The following is a 20,658-nucleotide window of genomic DNA, read 5'->3' as shown; positions in this document are numbered from 1 at the left end:
TCTTCCCTTTGATCCCTTTTCTTGATTAACCGCCAAGAGGAGGTATTTTGGCTGTAACCATGTTTCTTTTCTGTGCTGTGATATAACTTGTGCTGTAGGTGACACCACTTTGTCAACCCCCTTTCCCTAAGCAGTGATTAGTTATTCCGCAGCCAGCAAAAGTTATCTTTACACCTTCCTTGGAGGCCTCAGCTGCTTTTTCAGTTTCCACTGACTGCTGGACACAGAGATGATGATCTGAAGCATCCCCTTTCAAAGAGAGGCTGCAGTTTACTGGGCCCAGGCTCTGCCTGCAGTGCAGCCCCAACTACCCCTGGAGTAGCTCAGTATGTAGGAAGGGTGATTACTGTTTGGGCTGACAGGCCCCTAGCGGGGTCAGGTCCCCTGTGCTAGGCGCTGTACAAACACGCAATGCTTACCCCGAAGAGCTCACAGCCTGTACACACGAAGACGGAGGGGATTCCGGCAGAGGCACAGAGAGGGAGGCCCTTGCCCAGGATCCCCCGGGGCCAGGCAGCGGCTCCTCCAGGCCCAGAACCAGCCGCGCCGCCTGGCCTGCCCTGGCCCTTTAACTCGGCGGCGGAAGCGGCCGGGGTGGCCGGTGCCGGCCGCCCAATGGGGACGCGGTTCGCGGCCCATCACTTCCTGGCCCTGCAGCCGGGCCGGCACGAGCGAGCCTGAGAGAGCCGGGGGAGGGGCCGGAGGCTGCGCCGCACCCGCCACCAACATGCCCTTTGACTTCAGGAGGTGAGTGCGGGGCGCCCCCCGCCTCTGCGCGCGGGGAGGGGCCCCGCGGGTTCCTTGCGCGCGGACCTTACCGCGGCGCGAGGCCGGGGTGTAGGGCCCCTCGTGCACGCGGGAGGGGGACACCCGGGGCACCCCATGCTGTCCGCGGCGATATCCGCCAAGGCGTCCCGCGCTGCGGGAGGGGTCGATGCAGCCCCTTCCCTCCAGCCGTGCATGGAGTGGGGGAAGAAAAGAGTCACAGGATCCTTGCAGCCCTCGGCACCTGGGGGCTGCTCCTCCGCCCCGAGCTGGTGCCCCGTTGCTCGGTGATGTTCTTCCCTCGTAGTGTGCAGTGCACAGTTGTATCCGTTCCGCAGCCAAACCTGGCCTGGCCTCATCTGGGGACGCTGAACGCCCCCGGCCGAGCTTTTTCCCACGTGTACATTAGTTCAGGGCGCAACCTGTGCGAGTGTCTCGTAAGCACTGGGTAGCGCTCGCTGAAACACAGGCAGGGGTGTGATCTTTGTGCAAGAAAACATGTTACTGTATAACACCATAAACGTGCCCAGTGCTGTGCAAAAACAAGGTAAAGTCCTGACCCAAACTGCTTATGATCTCACACAGGCTGAAATGAAACACAAGCCGCAGAGCAGTCTGGGGAGAGGGTATGGAGGCTGCCTTGAGGCTGGGGGCGGGCAGGATGCCAGGGGAAGGGGACTAGGTTTTGAGAGGGAAGGTGCATGGGAAGTTGGAGGTTCTTCCAACAATGCTGTTATGTAATAATGTTGTGTAAAGTGGGTGTTGAGGATCTTTATAGAGAGCATTGAGGTCATATGGGTGTGCTGGGGGGAGAGGTAGAACCCTTTGTATGATGATGCATGATTCCTAAACTGGCTGGGTGGAGGGGATGTTTCATTACTTTAGACACAAACAATAACCAAAGAGCTGAGTTGAGCACTCTGCCCTGTCTTCCTCTCCTTGCAGGGAGACACACTGACAGGTCTTTGTTCCCAGTATAATGCTCTTACCAAGTACTAAAACTTCTTTAGGGGGCTGCCTGTTATGATAAGGCTACATGTAACTAAAGCTTTGTGTGTTGTTGCTACTGACAGCATTGACATTCTCATCAATCAAAACAGCATGGACATCTCAACCTGTACTCTCCTGCATTCCTGTTAGCAAACCTATGTCTTGAGACACAGACCTATAAATGAGGTTGCCGTACATGCTTCATGTAGCCTCATAGATACTTAGATTCATACTTAAAAAACTTGGTTAACATGAGGTTTGCAATGGCAAAATAGTTCCTTGTGGTCATCATGCTCTTCCTGAGCATGAGTTTTTAATTCCCCAAACTTGCACTGGAAGAGTAGAAAATATGCAGTTAAGGTGTCCTCATGTGCCCCTTACAAGAGTGTTGGGCTTACAATTAAAAATGCACAGTAAACATTGGAGAACTGGGAAATGTAAAATTAAGATGATACTTCCCAACTAAGAAGCTATAGAATCTTATCTGTGCCCTCTTTGGGATGCCTTTGATTTCAGGAGGTGAGATGCTAGGAGGAACTGGGAACATTACAGTACCTTACCCCTCCCAAACAAAACTGTCATTTTCTCTCTGTCCACCATAACTCCAAATCAGGACTCTTATTTATACAGTTCAGTGGGATTTTCGTTGTGTTCTTTGAGGCACTATTGCTCCAGTGGGTAATTGCTTCTAGTGGAATGAGCACAGTGGAGTATTGCTTAACTGGAAACAATGCAATTTCACTAAGTCATACTGGATTTTGGGGGGTCCGTGGCTTCAAAGCCCCCGTCGATTTGCATGAAACTTGGTGGTAGAATTATTCCTCAGCTTTGGAGATAGGCTGCCAATTTCAAACCTCAGAGGCCTCTATTTGCAGACAGTAGAGGTATGTGGAAAAATAGGGCTTATAATGGGATCTGGAGCAACTGCTATTATAGTATGAGAGGGAGGTGTATTTCAGGTGGCTTGATAAATACAATTCCTCTTGTTCCAAAGTTTCAAAACCCAGGTGGAAACACAAGCTCACTAAAATAAAGGAAAGGGCTGATGGTTCACAACAGGATGAGACAGAGAAATTAAATGAACCTGGGGTTATAAAGTTTGATCCAGACTTCCCCAAAATTTGGAGGTGTTGGTTCAGAGCTATATTTGAGAGATTTCAAAATCACAGATAAACTTTGCATTCTTTGTTTCTTGGCAACCCAGAGGGCTAAAAATAGATTTTTTAAAAATGTGTCATATTACATAATGTAAACTACAAAAAAAAAAAAAGAAGAAAGAAAAAGAAACTGTTTAGCTTTCATCTAAGACGACAATCGTAAAATTGTCTCAAACTACTGAGTTCTGGGATATACCAGTTTTTTGGTACAGAAATTGTCATGTCTGACAAAATATAACTGTGCGGTGTTGCAGCTGTGTCGGTCCCAGGATACTAGAGAGACAAGGTGGGTGAGGTAATATCTTTTATTGGACCAACTTCTGTTGGTGAGGGACAAATTTTCAAACTACACAGCACTCTTCTGTAAGAACTATGTTGCCCTGTAGAGTAGCTCTAGATAGAGTGGATTGCAATAGTCTGGACTGGAGATGATAAAGGTATGAATGGAGTGAGGTCTTCATCTGCCAGGAAAAAAACACAACCTTTTGGCCAGCCAAACATGAAGGAACATGTATTTGCTGCCCTGAATAGAGATGAGACCAAGACTGCAAATCGTCGTGAGAAGCTGTGGCTGTAGCTCCTATCTCCTAGATCAGTAGTGACCAAAATTTGCCTTTTCACAGCTTTTCAGCAACCAGCATATAAAATGAGCTGGTGAGTCCCAATCCATCTACTAGTGGACATGGATACATGTCACAAATGCTAGTAATTGCATGAGAGGCCAAAGACTGAAGAGCCTATGAAGACTGAACACCCTCACTCCTAGAGGAGTCAGGGGAAAGCTTGTGCTGTAGCCCTGCTCCGTGCAGTATCTGTTTGTGGATAAATAGAACTTTTATCTCTTGTGCTGTCAAGCTGTCCATTTTCAGGAACACTGAATTCATTTCAATTTAAAATATAATGAAATGTGTTCACTTGAAATTAGTTTAGAATGAATGAACAACCAGAGGGCATTAGGGTTTTAATAATACTTGAGCACTTATCTAGTGCTTTTCATCTTCACAGCATTTTATACATAATGACTAATCCCTGCAATCCGTCTGTGAAGTAGGTAAGTGATTAAGACCTTACTTTATAGGTTGAAATCTCTGGTGCATACTACTTTAGGTCTGCATTAAGACTGAAGCACATGCCATTCAGGTATATGCCCTTCCGACAAAACATCTTATCCTAATAATGCACAGCCTTGGTGCCTTCTTATTCTCTCAGCCAAAATTTGGCTACAAATACAAATGTTTCCACACCTACCCTGGTCTCTGTTTTTCATGTCAGAACACCTTCATCCCACACCACCCTTTCTACTACAGTTGCCAAACAGCTGGGTTTCTAGGGACCCACGCTGCCTTCATGTGCCTGTGTATGCATGCTACCGCGCAGGGCTGGATTACCCAATAGGCAGACTAAGCACGTGCTTAGGGCACCACCAAAGCAGGGGGCACCAAAAAAAGAGATATTAAATTTTTGCAAAAAAAAATAAATTTCAAAAACAGTTCTTAAAACGTATTTGGGCAATGATTGTGTGTTGAAATCTCTTTATAATACTCGCTGGGAGGCACATGCAGTGTCAACAAGTGCAATTCTGGAGTCCTACTCAAAGATTGTGGATGCATTAGAAAGTATAACTGAAGACCAATCACAAAAGGGAGAAACTATACAAGAGGCAGAAACCATTGCAAACAAGATGCAAGAACTAGAGTTTGTATTCATGTTGACCATGTGAAATGAAATTTTACAACACTTTGATCACACAAGTCAAGCTCTCCAGGAAAAAGAATTGGATTTGAAAACATGTGCAGACCTCTGTCATAGAATCCTAGAATATCAGGGTTGGAAGGGACCCCAGAAGGTCATCTAGTCCAACCCCCTGCTCGAAGCAGGACCAATTCCCAGTTAAATCATCCCAGCCAGGGCTTTGTCAAGCCTGACCTTAAAAACCTCTAAGGAAGGAGATTCTACCACCTCCCTAGGTAACGCATTCCAGTGTTTCACCACCCTCTTAATGAAAAAGTTTTTCCTAATATCATTAGCAGACCACTTACACACTTTGAGGAATGATTTCGAAAGATTTGAAGACATATCAAAAGATATCTTGCCTGATACTAACTACAAAGAAGCCCAGTCCCTCAAGCGAATCAGGAAAAAACAAGCAAATGATAGCAGTGCAACAGAAGTAGCATTGAATCCTAGAGACAAATTTCTCTTATCTAATTACTACGCTATAATCGATACACTTGAAGCTCATACGAAGAGGAGAGATGAAGTGTACAAAGAAGTATCAAGTAGATTTTCTTTTCTAAATGATATGGACTTATCTGACTAACAATATTCACAAGGTTCCCAAAAGCTAGTTGACTCATACCCTGTTGACTTGAACATGAATCTCTGTGGAGAAGTATGGCAGTTCCACTGTTATATGCATGCAAAGTTCCATGAAACAGGAAAAATGAAATTCAGTTACATTGATCTTCATGACACAATATTGAAAGATGGAATACAATGTGTATTTCCAAACCACTACATATCTTTCTAACATTGATGATTACTAACTGCTCCGCAGAACGCTGTTTTTCTCAGCTGAAAAGAATAAAAAACCCTCAGACAACAACAATGTGTCAGGACAGACTTGATTCCCTTTCCCTATTGTGTATGGAAGCAGACATGCTTCGTCGAGTCATCTTCGATGAATTTATCCAGAATTTTGCAATCAGAAAATCTGGAAAGAAGCTACTTTAATTTCAGCATACATGTAAGTTTTTTGTGTGATTTCGAAAAATAAAATTTTATTTTACGGTATAGTATTGTTTTTATTTTGAATTACATATTGGGGGGCACCATAATCTTTTCAGTGCTTAGGGCCTCTAAAGGTCTTAATCCGGCCCTGCTACCACCTGCAACTTGTGTGAAAGTTAGAAGCATGCGTAAGTTAAACTGTAACTTTGGCCCACCTTGAATGGGGATTGTGCGGCAAAAATGTGTCTGATGCATGATGTACCTGCTTGCTAGACCTTGCTTCAGTAGAGAGCAGCATCTCTGAGAGGAAAGAGACCCTGGAATTATAAATGTTCTTCATAATTCTCAGTACAATGAACAGGTCATTCAACAGTGTCTGTGCATTGGAAACTGGGTAACAAGGTGGAGAGAGAAACTTTGCCACATGTATTATTGTTGTCCTTGTGGCTGACTGTGTCTGGCAGTTCTCATTTCAAAGCTAGTTACAGTTGGCTGTGGAGTAGCCACTGAGGCTTTTGAATTCTTTCAGGACCATTAAACTGCTGTTATTCAGCCTGCGAGCAAGTATAAACTAAAGTAACTGTAACGAAGATCTTGTTTTAACTGTGGGCAATTCCGAAGTTATGTGCTAACAGATCCCAGTGCTGTGCTATTCCGGCATTGGATAGTAAATCACCATTTATAGCTAATGGAGCAATTCAGAACTTACTTCCCATCATTTAATAATTTTGCTGTTTTTTTTATTGCTTGATGATGTGAGTAGAATAATAGAGCTCACCAGTACATTGGGCACAGGTTTCAGAGGCATGGGGAAGGAGCCAGGCTTAGAGAGGATTTAGATTTAAATGATAAAGCCTAGTGTACACTGGAAAAGGTTTGCCTTTACCTGTATAGCTATATCGGCAAATCTTCCCAGTGTAGATGCATCTTATAGTGACTACAAATATTTTTTTGCCTGTATAGCTTATCCCAGTTTCCCGAGCAAAATGAGCTGTACTGGCAAAAGCATTTGTGTACAAGTATGACTGTATCTACCCCAGGGCTTTTGGCAGTATAAAAAAAGTGACACTCAACCAAAATTACTATACTGTACTAGCAGAAGTTTCTAGTGTAGACCTGGCCTTAGACTGGAAGTGCTCAGTGGCAGGAGTTGTCTCTTATTCCGTTGGTATGGAGCCTAGCACAATGGAGCCCTATTCTCAGTTGGCCCCTAAGCACAACTGTAATAAACTCCTTTTAAAAAAAAAAAAAAAAAAAAAAGAAGGCTGTCCCTGGGATGACTATTGTAATCCACACCTTAAAACATACTTTTTGTTGGGGGATGGGCAAATGTTTGTTTCAGTTCTTATTTGTCTTTCCTGAGCCGGACCATCTCTAATTGAAGCTGACATGCTTTCAACCGTGTTGCTTTTAGTGGAGGGTAAAGCATATATGTGTTTGTTGTGGTTCTTTTTTTAGCTTAAACCCATCCATTGTGATGGCTAATGGACAAAGTAATGCTTGAATTACACAGCCTGGAGTATTAGAGAAGCTGGTGAAGCAGACTGCAGCAGGAACTATAGGGCAGTGTTATGTTGCCCTTTTTCTCTCCGTGTCTACCCATTAAAAACTGGCTTCAAACGGACAGATTATTGACTACTCTAAAATCTTACAAAATTTCTCTTCTGAATTCTGTGATTCCATAAAGAACTTCTGCATTTACTTGTGAGCCCCAGGAAAAAAGTTTTTTTTTTTTTTTTTTTTCAGTCCTCAAACTTCTAAAGAAGACACACACAACTTTCCTTCCTGACTCTTTTTTTCTTTGACAGATTCATAAGATTTGCAACTCGAAATCCTGATGTGACACTCAAAATGCTGGTTAGTTGGGAGAACATCTTTTCCATACCTCCTTTTCTATAAATTCACCATTTGTGTGTTTTTGAGTAGAGTTCCTGACTAAATGACGCATCGCTATTTCCAGATCCATATCAAATGCCTAATGGAAATGTACATATTTGGTCGATAGTTTCAATTTGGAATCTCCAAGGTGCTTGGTAGGGACTCAAATGAGTCTGCATTGCTGATAGCCCAGTAGTAGTTTGCTTTTTACCAATCTGTCTGTTTGCTCTTGCTGTATGTTGTTTACCTAGCTGCATTAATGTACAGTGGTAGTTCATTTGGCAAAAACACTTTTTCAAACAAGCTCTGGGTGCCCTTTGTGTAGAATATAAAGTGCTGGTGCTAGGTAGCAGTGGGTGTGTGTTTCTGTAAGGGTGGGGAATTAATGCCAGCTTTCCACTTGCATGGCTTTTTCCTGATGAGATGTGTTGGGCTTATTTTTTTTTTTTGCTTTAGAATCACAGTGTGCAAACCTTGGTATGTGCCCTATAGTAAATTATGTGAATTGGGACATTAACTTTAGTGACAATAATTCTTGATGTTCATACCATGCCTTTATTCAGCAGAATTGGTAAAGGTCCTCCCATGGACTCTTGTATATGATTCAGCTGGGTGGTGTACTCTTCGCTCCATGGCCTAATTTATGCATGCATAAGTAAAAATTGTAGTGTTGCTCTGTGCTGTTAAATAGCTGCTGCTTTACACTCCAGAGAGAGCTGCATTTTTATTAGCTGTAAAGTGATAACTAAGCACTTGTTTACACAATACCTGTCATTCCATATTTTTTTATGTTATAACACAGTCACCGCCAGGGTGGAAAGGGGTATGTGTTCACCAGTGATACAGCACACTGTAGAGTAACAAACAGCCTCTCCAAATGCACCTGATGCGGGAATCGTATGTAATTGCCATAGTTTGGTATCAATCGGGATACTGCCTTGCCCCCAAGTTTGTTTAAAATAAACAAGATGTCTTTGGGGTGGAATTACTGTAGAATCTCAGGAGTTAACTAGACATGCAAGAACCTGAGGAAGTATTGGGATGTGCAGAAGCTCTAGAAGTGTCAAGAACTTTAGTTTCAGAGTAACAGCCGTGTTAGTCTGTATTCGTAAAAAGAAAAAAGAAAAGGAGTACTTGTGGCACCTTAGAGACTAACAGTTTATTTGAGCATGAGCTTTCGTGAGCTACAGCTCACTTCATCGGATGAAGTGAGCTGTAGCTCACGAAAGCTCATGCTCAAATAAACTGGTTAGTCTCTAAGGTGCCACAAGTACTCCTTTTCTTTTTTCTTTTTAAGAACTTTAGTGAAGCTTGTGCCATAGGTAATGTGATTATATGCATCCATGTATCCATATATAAATACTATTTTATTTTCAGGTATCCTTAATACCCCCTCTGTTCCTTCTAAAATCTAATTGCTCAAGTGCAAGGTTTTTACTCCAAAGACAGAAGAAAAATATTAAGCTTCAGTTAGCTTTGACTTGTTTCTTCTTGACTTCACTTTACCAAGGTAGTTGTCTTTCTTAGTTCATTCATTGAAGCCACAATCTTCACTTTGTGACATCACAGTTCATTGACTTGCGAACAGTTGCATCAGATATTGCGCACAGGATTGTAGCAACATTGCATGAATTAACCAAGGGTAGTGGAAGCTGAGAGAGCTTGAGTGTAAAACATATGTACATACCTATTGAAAAGATTCATAGATTTTTAAGGCCAGAAGGGGCCATTAGATCAGTCTGACCTCCTGTATGACAGAAGCCCCAGAACTTCATCCAGTTAATCCTGTGTTGAGCCCAAAAGCAGGGAAAACTTAATCTGCAAAAGGCTGGTTGAAATAATAATCTTTCTCCCCATCCACAGTACAAAATCTCCCATGTCCTAAAGCAGTTTTCTAAACTCTTGAAAGTGTGGATAGTGATCAGTGCTCTGAAATCAGAGTTAACTGGCTAGTAACTCTGCTGTTCAGTGACTGAAAATACCCATTGTAAAGAGAGACTTCAGTTGGATAGAGTGTGATTAAAAAGGTGGCAGCTTTTTGAACTGCTTTTGCAGGTTGTTGTAGCATTTAAGAAAAATCTTCTTTAATGAACATATCTTAAACTTTTATCAGGAAAAACCACAAGGAGTCAGAAATACAGATTTGACATTTATAACGAATGAACACTTTGTAATGGGCACAAATCCATGTTAAGGTAACATAACAAATCCACTTTCTCATACCTCTCTTCAATTTTAGTTTGAAATAGTGAGACTTCGACCGAAGTCATTTGCCCCCCTTCTCCCTGCCATCTGTACATAGGCCAATCCATGCTCCAGGTAAAATACTTTTGGGGATCCTGCTAAAACATTGTTGCAACTTGTAGTGTAGATCTGGCTGTAACCATGTTTCCTAACCAGGGTGAAGTCTTGGGCATTGATACTGATGTTTGGTGTAAATTGGGAATAACTTCACAGATTAGAACTGGGCCTGTGGACTGTCATAAGATTTAGCCTCGTTGGAGAGCATTGATTTAAGTCCCATCCAAATTATAAGATGTAACTGTCTCCTCTCCCTCACTGGCATTTGATAGTGTGCCTTGCTCCTTCGTAAACTTTTCTTGGAAACTGGGCCAGAAACAGGAACCGCACTGAAAGCCAGATGCTGTCTGATCTGAGCTAATCCTGTGGTAATACGATCAGTTTCAAAAGGAAATCAAAGGTACTCCCGCCGCCTGTGCACCTTGCAGGGTTTGAACACAGTAAGCGGAAGTCTTAGTGGTATGTTTCACCTAAATTTTTTTTAACCCTGCCTGTCCTTGATGCAGTAAAAGGTTTGTGACAGAAACATTGCTGTAGTAAATGCTCCATAGCAGACAAGCAATGGCTCAGATAGGGAATGTTACTGAACTACAACTCTTAATATTCCATTGGCTTCAATGGATGACTGTAGCACAGCAGGTGCAGGAGAATAAATTAGAGGTGTGGATTTTGTGGGGAGGCCGTAGTGAAATTGGGATCCTAGATAACTATCAAATCTTTCTTTTCTGGTAGGTAAGCTGGGACCCCAATACTGGGCCCCAACTAAGCCTTTTAAGGAAGTAAAAGATGGTCCAGCTGAATTTGTTCATGTCAGTTCAAATGGTTGGTTACTGAGATGAATCCTCTGTAATTGGAAAAGAATACAAAGATCATAGAAGGGTACTAGGGAATTTAAATTCTAATTGGTCCGGAAGGGAAGAGAGCAGCAGATAAGAGACCTTATCTGGCAGCTGCACCTTTTGAGCTTTGTCACAGGATAGTTACTGAGATGCTGCTTGATATACCAGCAGCCAGAAAATATTTGGAGCCATTTTGGTGTCCCTGGAAAAAGGAGCGTATTGTGGCCTGAAATCTAGTGTATTAGGAATGATATTTGTCTGTACAATATTGTCCCATTTTACTTTAGGAACGTAGGGGGACTCTTCAGTGCTTTGGGTGTGTGGCTGGGGTCCCACGGGAGCCACACTGAGGTTACTTAATTAGGGCAAACTGCAAAGAATGGGGCAGACAATCCCCAAAGTTGGTGGTCATTCCAGTACTTAGATACACCAAGCTAGCCTCAAAACAGCTTTTGTAATACCTTACTAGTTACCCAGAAGCCAAAACACAGTTCCCTTTAAACAACCCAGCCTTAGGCCTCCACCCAGAAATCCAAGTCAAATATGATGAGGATTACTGAAAATCTTATTTATCATATAAGAAAGTTCTACCAGTCTCAAAGGATCAGACACATTACCTCCCAAGTTAATGAATATTTCAGATCTTATTCAAATACACGCTTACAGTGAATTCTTATTAACTACACTAAAATTTATTAAAGAAAAGAGAGAGAGAATTGATTAAAAGATCAGTATACAAACAGATATGAGTACCATTCTGAGATCAGTTTTATAGTAGAGATGAAGAGCTTTGTAGCTGCAAAATAAGTCCAATGTTCATATTCAGTGTAATCCAGATTGGACTGTAGATCTCAGTCTTACAACTCAAGCTTCCCCTGCATAAAGTATCAAGCAGATCGGAGATGAAAGGATCAGGTCCCAAGAGTCGTTTATACAGTTTTCTAGTGGCCTCTTGACCATACATTCCTTAGGCGAACATTAGGCAATCATAGGGACTCAGAAGTAGACCTATTTCCTAAGCGTCAATGGTAATTAGCTACACAAATTAACATAAGGCAATTTATCCATTAAGCCTTTTATCACAAACTTTAAAGAGACATATATACAGTGACATTATTTCACCCAAGATTCATCTAAATGTTAATATTCCCTTTGATCTTTGAATCAGTAGCTATAGTAATAGACAGGAACTGTCTGTTTACATGGTTAACATCTAATAAGATAAGTAAACACATAAAATTAGTATCCCCTCTAATTCTCTAACAATATAGGTTTGCATTTTAAAGTTCTAGCCTATCTAACATGGAATGGCCCCAATTACCATTTACATACTTTTCTAAAATGTCTCTAAAGGTTGAACCTGGGTCAATTAGTCTGCTTAGCCCTCCCTGGCCATGTGTCACAGGGTGTATACAGTGAGGCGGCATTGTCTAGTGCTTGGGACAAGGTGTCTGGACTCCCGGGACTCATTCCTGACTCAGTCAACTCTTTGTGGCCTTGGGCAAAGAATGTAACTTTTCTGTGCCTCAGTTACCCGATCTCTGAAAGGGACATATTACTTGCAGAGCACTTTTCATTTGAAGTTCTCACAGTACTTGTACAGTAGGAGCATAATCAGTTATAGATAGCAGAGCTCTAGCAGTTTCCCTGCTTGGAGTGGCGAAATCGTCATCTCCTTGAGTGGAGCATGGTTTCTCTGAAAACCATGGAGGTCCAAACCACATCAACAGGTGACTGTTCCTCTATCTTCCTCACCTCTTGGCATCCCCCACGCTTCCCATTATCCTGACAAAATACTGTCCTTCACTGTTCAGGAAAACCATGTGAGGTTAGTACTAGCAACAGCTATGTACCACACTTAACATGTTTTCAGTTCTAGTATGATTCTGATGCTTTCTTTACTTGATCGATTTAGTTTCATGGCATTGTAGAGTGCAGGATAGCAGTTAAGTCTAATGACTTTTAGTGTTGGCCCCTAAAGACCAAGTGGACATCCTGTCTGTTGGTTGTGTTAATTGCTTCATTCAGAATTACGTTCTTTCTTGCTTTCGGTCCAGTAGTGGGTTTGGTTCCTTTTAAATACCAGTCCCCTTACTTGGACATTTTTTCTTCATTACACTTTTCTCCTTTTTTGATGAAGCAAGGTGTGGTTTGCTCACTTTATTTAAAAAAAAAAACCCAAAAAACTCTCCCTCGCACTCTGGTATCCTTCATTTTGGCATTTTATTCTCACTGTCTAAAAGAAAAAAAAAATCACTCCTTGGCACAAATCCACAGCTAAGTCTCTCTCGGTCTAGAAATACTGTCTCCCTCCTAATTTCCACTGAAATGTAGTTGTGCCTAATATACAATTTCAAAGGAAAAGTATGTGTTCTACTGCTTCTTCTTAGCTCTCTCTTTTCCATTCTTTCCATGCTCTGAAGCAGTTTGTTCTGTTGGCACATTTCAATGACAGTGATTTATTTGATATTCCTGGAGGATGGAGAGCAACCCACACAAGCACTTGAGGACCAAGATTGCCAAACTCATAACAGAATATAGTTGGCTAATAAGGCATAATACAGAATAGTATGACTGATGGGAGGAACAGGGGTAGGAGAACTAGGTTCTTGGCAAAGAAGTCAATTCAACAAAGGAACAGAATTTTCTTAGCTTTTTGCATCCTCTTATTGAAGTGTTCAAGTGGGGGTAAATGTACCTTTGTTCTAAAAGTAACTTGTTTGGTTTTGTGTGTGTATGTATGTATGTGTGTATGTATGTGTGTGTATGTATATATATATATATATATATATATATATATATATATATATATTATAAAATATTTTTTTTTCTATAGGCAGATGCCTCTAGGACAGTGGTCTCCAACCTTTTTATGCCCAAGATCACTTTTTGAATTTAAGGACACCCCAGGATCTGCCCTGCCCCTTCTCCAAAGCCCCGCCCCATTCACTCCACCCCCCCCCCCACACACGCTCTCCCCCACCCTCACTCACTATCACTGGGCTGGGGTAGGGGTTTGGGAGGGGGTGCGGGCTCTGGGCTGGAGCCGAGGGGTTCGCAGTGTGGGAGGGGGCTCTGGGCTGAGCCTGGGGCAGGGGCTTAGGGTGTACGAGGGGACTCCGGGCTGGGACAGAATGTTGCGGTACAGAAGAGGGTACAGCGTGCTGGCTCTGGGACGGGGGTCAGGGCTGGGGTTTGGGTGCAGGAGGAGGTTTGGGGTTCTGGCTCTGGGAGGGAGCTGGGGGTTGGGGTGCGGCCTCCCACCAGGCAGCACTTACTGCCAGTGGCTTCCAGTTGGTGGTGCAGCATGGCTGCCGCTACGGCAGGGTCCTTGCCTACCCTGGCTCCACGCCGCTCCTGGAAGGGGCCAATGCGTTCCTGTGCTTCCTGGGGGGAGGCGGGTGGCACATGGCTCTGTGCGCTGCCTGTCTCTGCAGGCACCACCCCCGCAGTTCCCATTGGCCACAGCTCCCTGTTCCCGGCCAGTGGGAGCTCTGGGGGCAGTGCTTGCAGGCAGGAGCAGCATGCGAAGGGAGACTCCTGCCCTCCCGCCCCCAGGGCTGCACTGGCCACTTTCAGGAGTGGCATGGGGCTGGGGGAGGCAGGGAGCCTGTCTTAGCAGCAGCCCCACTGTGCTGCCGGAGATCTCAATCCACCAGTTGGCGACCACTCTTCTAGGAGTTCTGTATGAAGATAGGCAGTGGGTGCAGGTTATGACACTACAATCTAGGTACCACCATACTATGTAAGCACCCACACTCCTGCCAAGAGTGTTTTTGATGTCCTCTCCTCCCTGTTCCCTTACAGTCCAGTTATGTACGGGCTCTACTTGTATGAATGTACTGTCTGCATTAAAACAGAATGTGCCAATCCTATATAATGTTAACCTCATTAGCTTGTTCTCAGTACTCATCCTTGTTTGAGAAACTTTCTCTGTTTCAGAATGTCTTTGGAATCAGAATTAAGAGGGGGAACTGGCTGGCAGAGAAATCTATTCCTGTCCTTTACCCTTGGATCTATAACCTGATAGCTCTTTGCACTTTAAGAGGAAGGGCAGGAGGGACATCAGAGGAGCACTGTTGAGAAGTGGTGAGGTGGCAGGAGTGTGTGTATTGTGTAGGTGACTTGTCTTGTGCCAGTCCCAACCTTATCTGTTTTTAAAACAAAGAAGTTAATTTAAAACTACATTAAACCCTCCACCTTCCTGAATTTTCCAGTTTGTATTGGAACTTGCTTCAAACAGTTCAGAATGAACTGTTTTCATTGTGTAATTCTGAAGCTGAAAAAAGATACCCTTCTAAAACTGGCCTTCTGAAATACATATTTAATGCACTATTGTAAATAAGGCCAGTTGATTGCTTAAGGATATTTGCATCTTATCAACTGTTATGCAGGTGCTAATCTCATAATGTGTTTTAATAACTTGCTGGTATTTTTAATAAGCGACTTATTCATTCTGCTTTGAATGTGTGTTTGTCCATCTTCACTCAAATATTCAGGGCCAGACTCAGTGTGTGCCCAGGTTTCAGAGTAACAGCCGTGTTAGTCTGTATTTGCAAAAAGAAAAGGAGTACCAGTTTGCATATGTAAATTTTGATTTACAGGAACAAGCAGTTTAGCTTACACCCTTCTGAAAACTGGGCCTCTATTCAGGAAAGCATCCCTATTCACGATGTCATTTATGCTTAATGCATGTGTTTAAGTACTGTCATGAATCAAAGCCATGGCTCTTAAAGTGCATGTATCATGGGGTTTTCACAAACTCCTTGAATTTCCCTAGTAAAGACCTTCCAAAATATATATTTAAAAAAAAAACAACCTTTGATCTTAGACATTTAGCACTTTTGGAGCTTTTCATTTGTAGATCTCAAAGCACTTTAACAAATTTAGGTTAGTATTATTAGCCTCACTCTACAGGTGGAGAAAGTGAAGAACAAAGGTTAAGTGACTTGACCAAAATCACACAGTGAGTCAGAGCCTGGAATAGAATAGAATCAGATCTACTAACTTCCAGTCCTTCATCCTAACCACAGAACCATACTGCCTTTATATGTCCCAACACCTCTCCCTCATGTTACACTCTCCCCTCCCATTAGATGGGAAATATGGAAACTTTGTCTAAACAAAGAGAAACAAACTCAAAGTGAAGCAGTAAGAGCAAGGAACTCCTGAGTTCTTATTCTGGGTCTGCTACTGACTTCCTGTGTAATATTGGGTGAGTTCCTTAATCTCGCAATGTCTGTTTCCTCATCTGTAAAATGGGGATGGTAACGTTTGCCAGCTTCATTGCAGGAAGAATAATTAGTATTTATCAAGCATTGTATTAGAAGTGCAAAGTGTTCTGCCCTATACGTCAGATCTGGTAGCTGCCTTTAGATAGGAAACAAAGGAACTTCCTGGAAACAAAGGATCTCAAAATAAAATCTTAAATTACTATTTTCCTAAAGAATGGAAAAAGTGGTTTGTACAGCTATAGCTTACCCTTGTCACACAGTTTAAACTAAGGCAATAGGTTAAGGCATTTGTCTTTTTCCTTTCTGCTTTTTGTAAGTGAATTTAGTACTGTTGAAAGGTACGTTCTGTCTTATTTAACTGCTCTGGAGAGTGAGATCTAGATCTATACCCAGAATAGGTACAACATGGATAGCAACAGATTGGAAAAAGACAGGCAATTAAAACCACTTCCCCCCATGAATATTTTGTTTGTATTTAAAGGGACATCTTCAACTTGAAATTTAACCATTTTTTAAAAAAAAGACACTATACCACTAACTCTCCCCGAGAAATGTGGGTGTTTGCTTTTGTTTGTTTTTTACAATCATACTTTTTTTCTTTTCTTTTCCCCATTTGCTATGTGAAACACCCAAATGAGGGGAAAAGTAACCTTAACCCTACCCAGACTGTTGTAAAATTCACAAAGTAAACAAACTGGAAAAAATAGTAACCTTTTCTCTAATCTGAGTCACTGTGACTTTAGATATGGCTTTCAACAATAGTAGACAAAAAACAAAACAAAACAAAACGAACACCCCACCCTCCCAAATCAAAACTTCAGAAGTGTGTCTTTGTTTTTCTTTCAATTGATCCTGAAAGTTCATGCTTCATGGTTTTTGCTGGCCACCTGTAGGGGTCAGAAAGGGATTTTTTAAAAAAAAGGCTTTCCTCTGAAGCATCATGGATGGCCTTGGCTAGATATGGGACATTGGACAGGGAGGACTCTGAGGTGGCACGAGACATACTCTCTGTCTCAGGTGCTTGGCTGGCTTGATCTTGCCCACACACATGGGGTTGGGAAGGAATTTCCCCCCTGGTCAGAATGGCAGCGACACTGGGGATTTTTCACCTTCCTTTGCTGTGTGTGGGTGCAGATCACCTGCCAGAATTATCTGGGTATAGTTCATATAACCATTTCTGTTCCATTACGTGGGCGTCGGGCACTGGTGCATCTCAGTCCCTCCTGTTCTCTGCCTGTGACACGTAATAATTTCATCTCCCGTGGGCTGTAACACTTTGGTCTAATTTTAGTTGTTGGGTTTAGTGTGTGGGTGCTAGGTGGTATTGGTGGCCTATGATACAGGAGTTTAGACTAGATAATCTGAGGGTCCCTTTTGGCCTTAAATTCTATGATTCAGACCACAGTGTGCTTGTGCATGGTAATCTCAGCGTGAATTGGACACAGCTGTTCTGATTGTTTTACCTTTTCCTTTTCACTCAGCTTGGACAGTCGTCCTAAATGTTGAAAAGTAAATAGGGGTTTTAAAAAAATTGTTCTTAGTAATAATAATGGTAAGAAATTTGCTTTTTAAAAATGTTTTACCTGGCACTCTCCTCCTTTTGTAAGAAGCTGCTAGGGAAGTAAAAAGGGAAGGCTGTACACCCATAGCCCTCCCCCGACCCTGCACACCCACGGCACCCCCTGGGCAGCCCCACCAGCACTTGCGGCTCACTCTGAACTGCCCCCCCAACACCTGCGGCAGCACCCATGGCCCGGGCCGCCGCTCCCCCGGCACCCGTGGTGCCACCTGGGCCACCCCCCATGAGCACCCCAAGATTTAGTCAGGGGTATAGTACAAGTTATGGACTGGTCCCGGGCCATGAATTTTTGTTTACTGCCGTGACCTGTCCATGACTTTTACTAAAAATACCCGTGACTAAAATGTAGTCTTAGTTATAAACCACTCGAGATGGCCACCTGTGTTAGAGTGTGTGGCAGCCTTGTTATTCATTTGGCATTCATGGGACTGCTCTAATTGTCTAGCATTCAAGGGCTGTTAGCCCACCATTACTGACAAAGCAAAGACGAATTGTCCCAAAGTCATTGTTTCAGAGCAGTGACCCAAGGAAATGAAAGAATAGTTGGTGGTTCTTCACAACTTGTTTTTCTAGCCCTGTATTGTGTGGCTTGCTTTGTGTGGTAAAATCTGCTCTCCTAAGAGCACTAGAAAGTTATGTGTATGTTCTCGTTCCTCTTTCATGTCTCCCTTTATGTAGTTTTTCTAGCACCCTATAATTTCTCATCTATTTTGTTTTTTGTTTCGTTTTTTGGTGTCTTGGCAGAGGAGGTAGCTGTAATGGTGGAACATGAGGCACCTCCATGCCCCCTCTCTTCATGGAGTTGTGCTGTGAAAATCTGCTTTGCTCTTTCATATTCCCTAGAAGAAACAGGGGGAAGGAAAAGCAAGCGTGCGTGTGTGTTGTGTGTGCACACGCATTTGTACAAACGTGTCCTGCACTGACCATCTTGCATCCTGAACTACCTCACAAAGCATTTAGTGAAGGGCTTTTTTCTTTGAATTTAAATGGTGGCAAGCATTCCTCCCCTTGTACCTCAAGTTGTTGAGGAGCTAGAGGTAGGCTTTTAACTCATGTTCCTTCATGCTTCCAATTCCCGTAATACTTTATTCCCTGGCTTTCCTTTGTTTCTGTGTCCTATTATGACTTTCTCTGTGCCCAGGTAGCTGATGTACCATAGGGGTACGAACGCTGTTCAGTAAATCAGCTAGCAGATATAGAATGGATGCCACTAAAATACCACAGGGAGTTAGAAAGAAGGATGTGCCTCTCGCTCCGACTCTGCCATCAATATGACTATCCAGAGCTGTAACTCCCCGAGGCTGAAAAAGGTCGCCTCCTAAACTCAGGCCTACTGCGATTCCATGAAGCATGTAGAAGGTGGCAAAAAATGTAGTGAATCCTTCTTTCCTCTCCCTCACCCCCTAAATCAGGGGTGGGCAAACTACGGCCCATGGGCTGGATCTGGCCCACGAGCTGTTTTAAGCTGGCCCGTAAGCCACGCCGTGTGGCTCGGCCCCACTCTGGCCAGGGCATTGGGTCGGGGGCTGCACCACACAGCTTGGCCCTGCTTTGGCACTCCGGCCGGGGTGCTGCGTCGGCGCCACACCATGTGGGTTGGCCCCGCTCTGGCTGGGGCACAGGGTCGGGGCTGCACCATGTGGCTCAGCTCCGCTCCGGCACTCCAGCTGGGGGACAGGGTCAGGGGCCATACCACACAGCTCCCGCAGGCCTCGGCATGGCCCTGCTCCAGCTCCTACGCACTCCAATGGGAGCTGCAGGGACAGTGCCTGTAGATGAGGCAGTGTGCAGAGCCACCTGGCCGCGTCTCTGCATAGGAGCCAGAGAATGGACATGCTGCTGCTTCTGGGAACAGCTTGAGGTAAGCGCTACTCGAAGCCTGCACTCCCTGAACCTCTCCCCACACACCAAACCCCAGCCCCAGCTCTGATCCTCCTCCCGCTCTCCAAACCCCTCTATCTCAGCCTGGAGCACCCTCCTGCATGCCAAACCTCTCATCCCCCAGCCCCACCCTAGAGCCCACACCCCCAGCCGGAACCTGCACCCCAGCCCTGATCCCCCTCCCGCCCTCTGAGCCCCTTGGTCCCAGCTCAGAGCACCCTCCTACACCCCAAACTCCTCATCCCCAGCCCCACCCCAGACCCCACACCCGAACCCCAATTTTGTGAGCATTCATGGCCCACCATACAATTTCAATTCCCTCGGGGCCAAAAAGTTTGCCCACCCCTGCCCTAAATACACTGAAGTTTAGGAGGAGGAGGAAACGTCTCAGGGCAATTTGGTGACTGACTCTAATCTCCTCCATACAACATCCAGCCTTTGCTAAAAACCTTTTTGGAAATAGAATTATGAATGGAGCCTTTAGCCTACAAATCATTCTGACTTAATCGGGCCCAAATTTATAGTGATTTTTTTCTCTGTGCTCCCTGTCTCCAATCTTCAAATTATTAGTTGTTTGATTTATGCAAAATGAGCTGGTGGGTTCTGAATTCCAAATGGACAGGCATCCACACAAAAAGGTGGCACCTTGGTAGGAAGTCTGAACAGAAGCAGAGACTGTGAAAGAGCCATGGTCTGCAAACTCCCTTCTTGGCACTAGAGGTGCTTCCTCCAGAAAAATATTGAGGTGGTGGTGGTGGCTGTGTAGGGGCAGCCTGTTCTGTAGACTAATGGAGAACATAATTCTGTAGGGCCATCATTTCAGCTCACTTCACCTGAACAAAAATCCTCCTTAATGAATATTCTTTAACATGCTTTCTAAATTTGGATTGTGGTTGCTCAGTCTTCCCTCAAAAAAAGCCTGTGTGTTACACAGATGTCTGACATACTGAATTGCTAATGCATCTCCTGTATCGTGAAATGGCAAATATAAAAATACGAACAACTACACTGATCTTGGGAGATTTGATTATCTGTCCTGGCTGGGTGTATGACATCTGGATTGATAGACTCCACCACCCAACTCCGCCTTCTGAGTGGCATTCTCATGATTCAGCAGTAGAATAGAAATGCCCAGGGAAGGAGGCAGAGACAGCAGTTGGGGAGAATGGTATGTGGGTGGAAGGGAGGCTGGCAAACCCCAAGATTCTGTTTTTTCTTGTTTTGAGGCTAAATTCATCCTCTTCACTTAATTTTTAAAGAAGATTTGTGCCTTTCATGACAGCTGAATAGAAATAGTTTCTTGG

General features: G+C 43.7%; 1 protein-coding gene across 2 annotated transcripts in view; it reads left to right on the top strand.

The window, feature by feature from the left end:
* The first annotated feature begins 465 nt into the window (after nucleotides 1-465).
* Nucleotides 466-20,658, top strand: part of ERGIC1 (endoplasmic reticulum-golgi intermediate compartment 1) — a 103,578-nt gene continuing 83,385 nt past the window's right edge. Inside the window, exon 1 of one of the 2 annotated variants that reach the window (XM_074960573.1) lies at nucleotides 466-747. In XM_074960573.1, the coding sequence (XP_074816674.1) occupies nucleotides 728-747 (20 nt within the window). In that variant the 5' untranslated portion in view covers nucleotides 466-727. The remainder of the gene's footprint in view (nucleotides 748-20,658) is intronic. The other variant, XM_074960571.1, reaches the window with a different exon arrangement.

This window comes from Natator depressus, chromosome 8 (assembly GCF_965152275.1).
Source record: "Natator depressus isolate rNatDep1 chromosome 8, rNatDep2.hap1, whole genome shotgun sequence".
NCBI classification, from domain to species: Eukaryota; Metazoa; Chordata; order Testudines; family Cheloniidae; genus Natator; species Natator depressus.
Note: the sequence above shows the minus strand (reverse complement) of the source record. Positions and strands in the feature narration are given on the sequence as shown.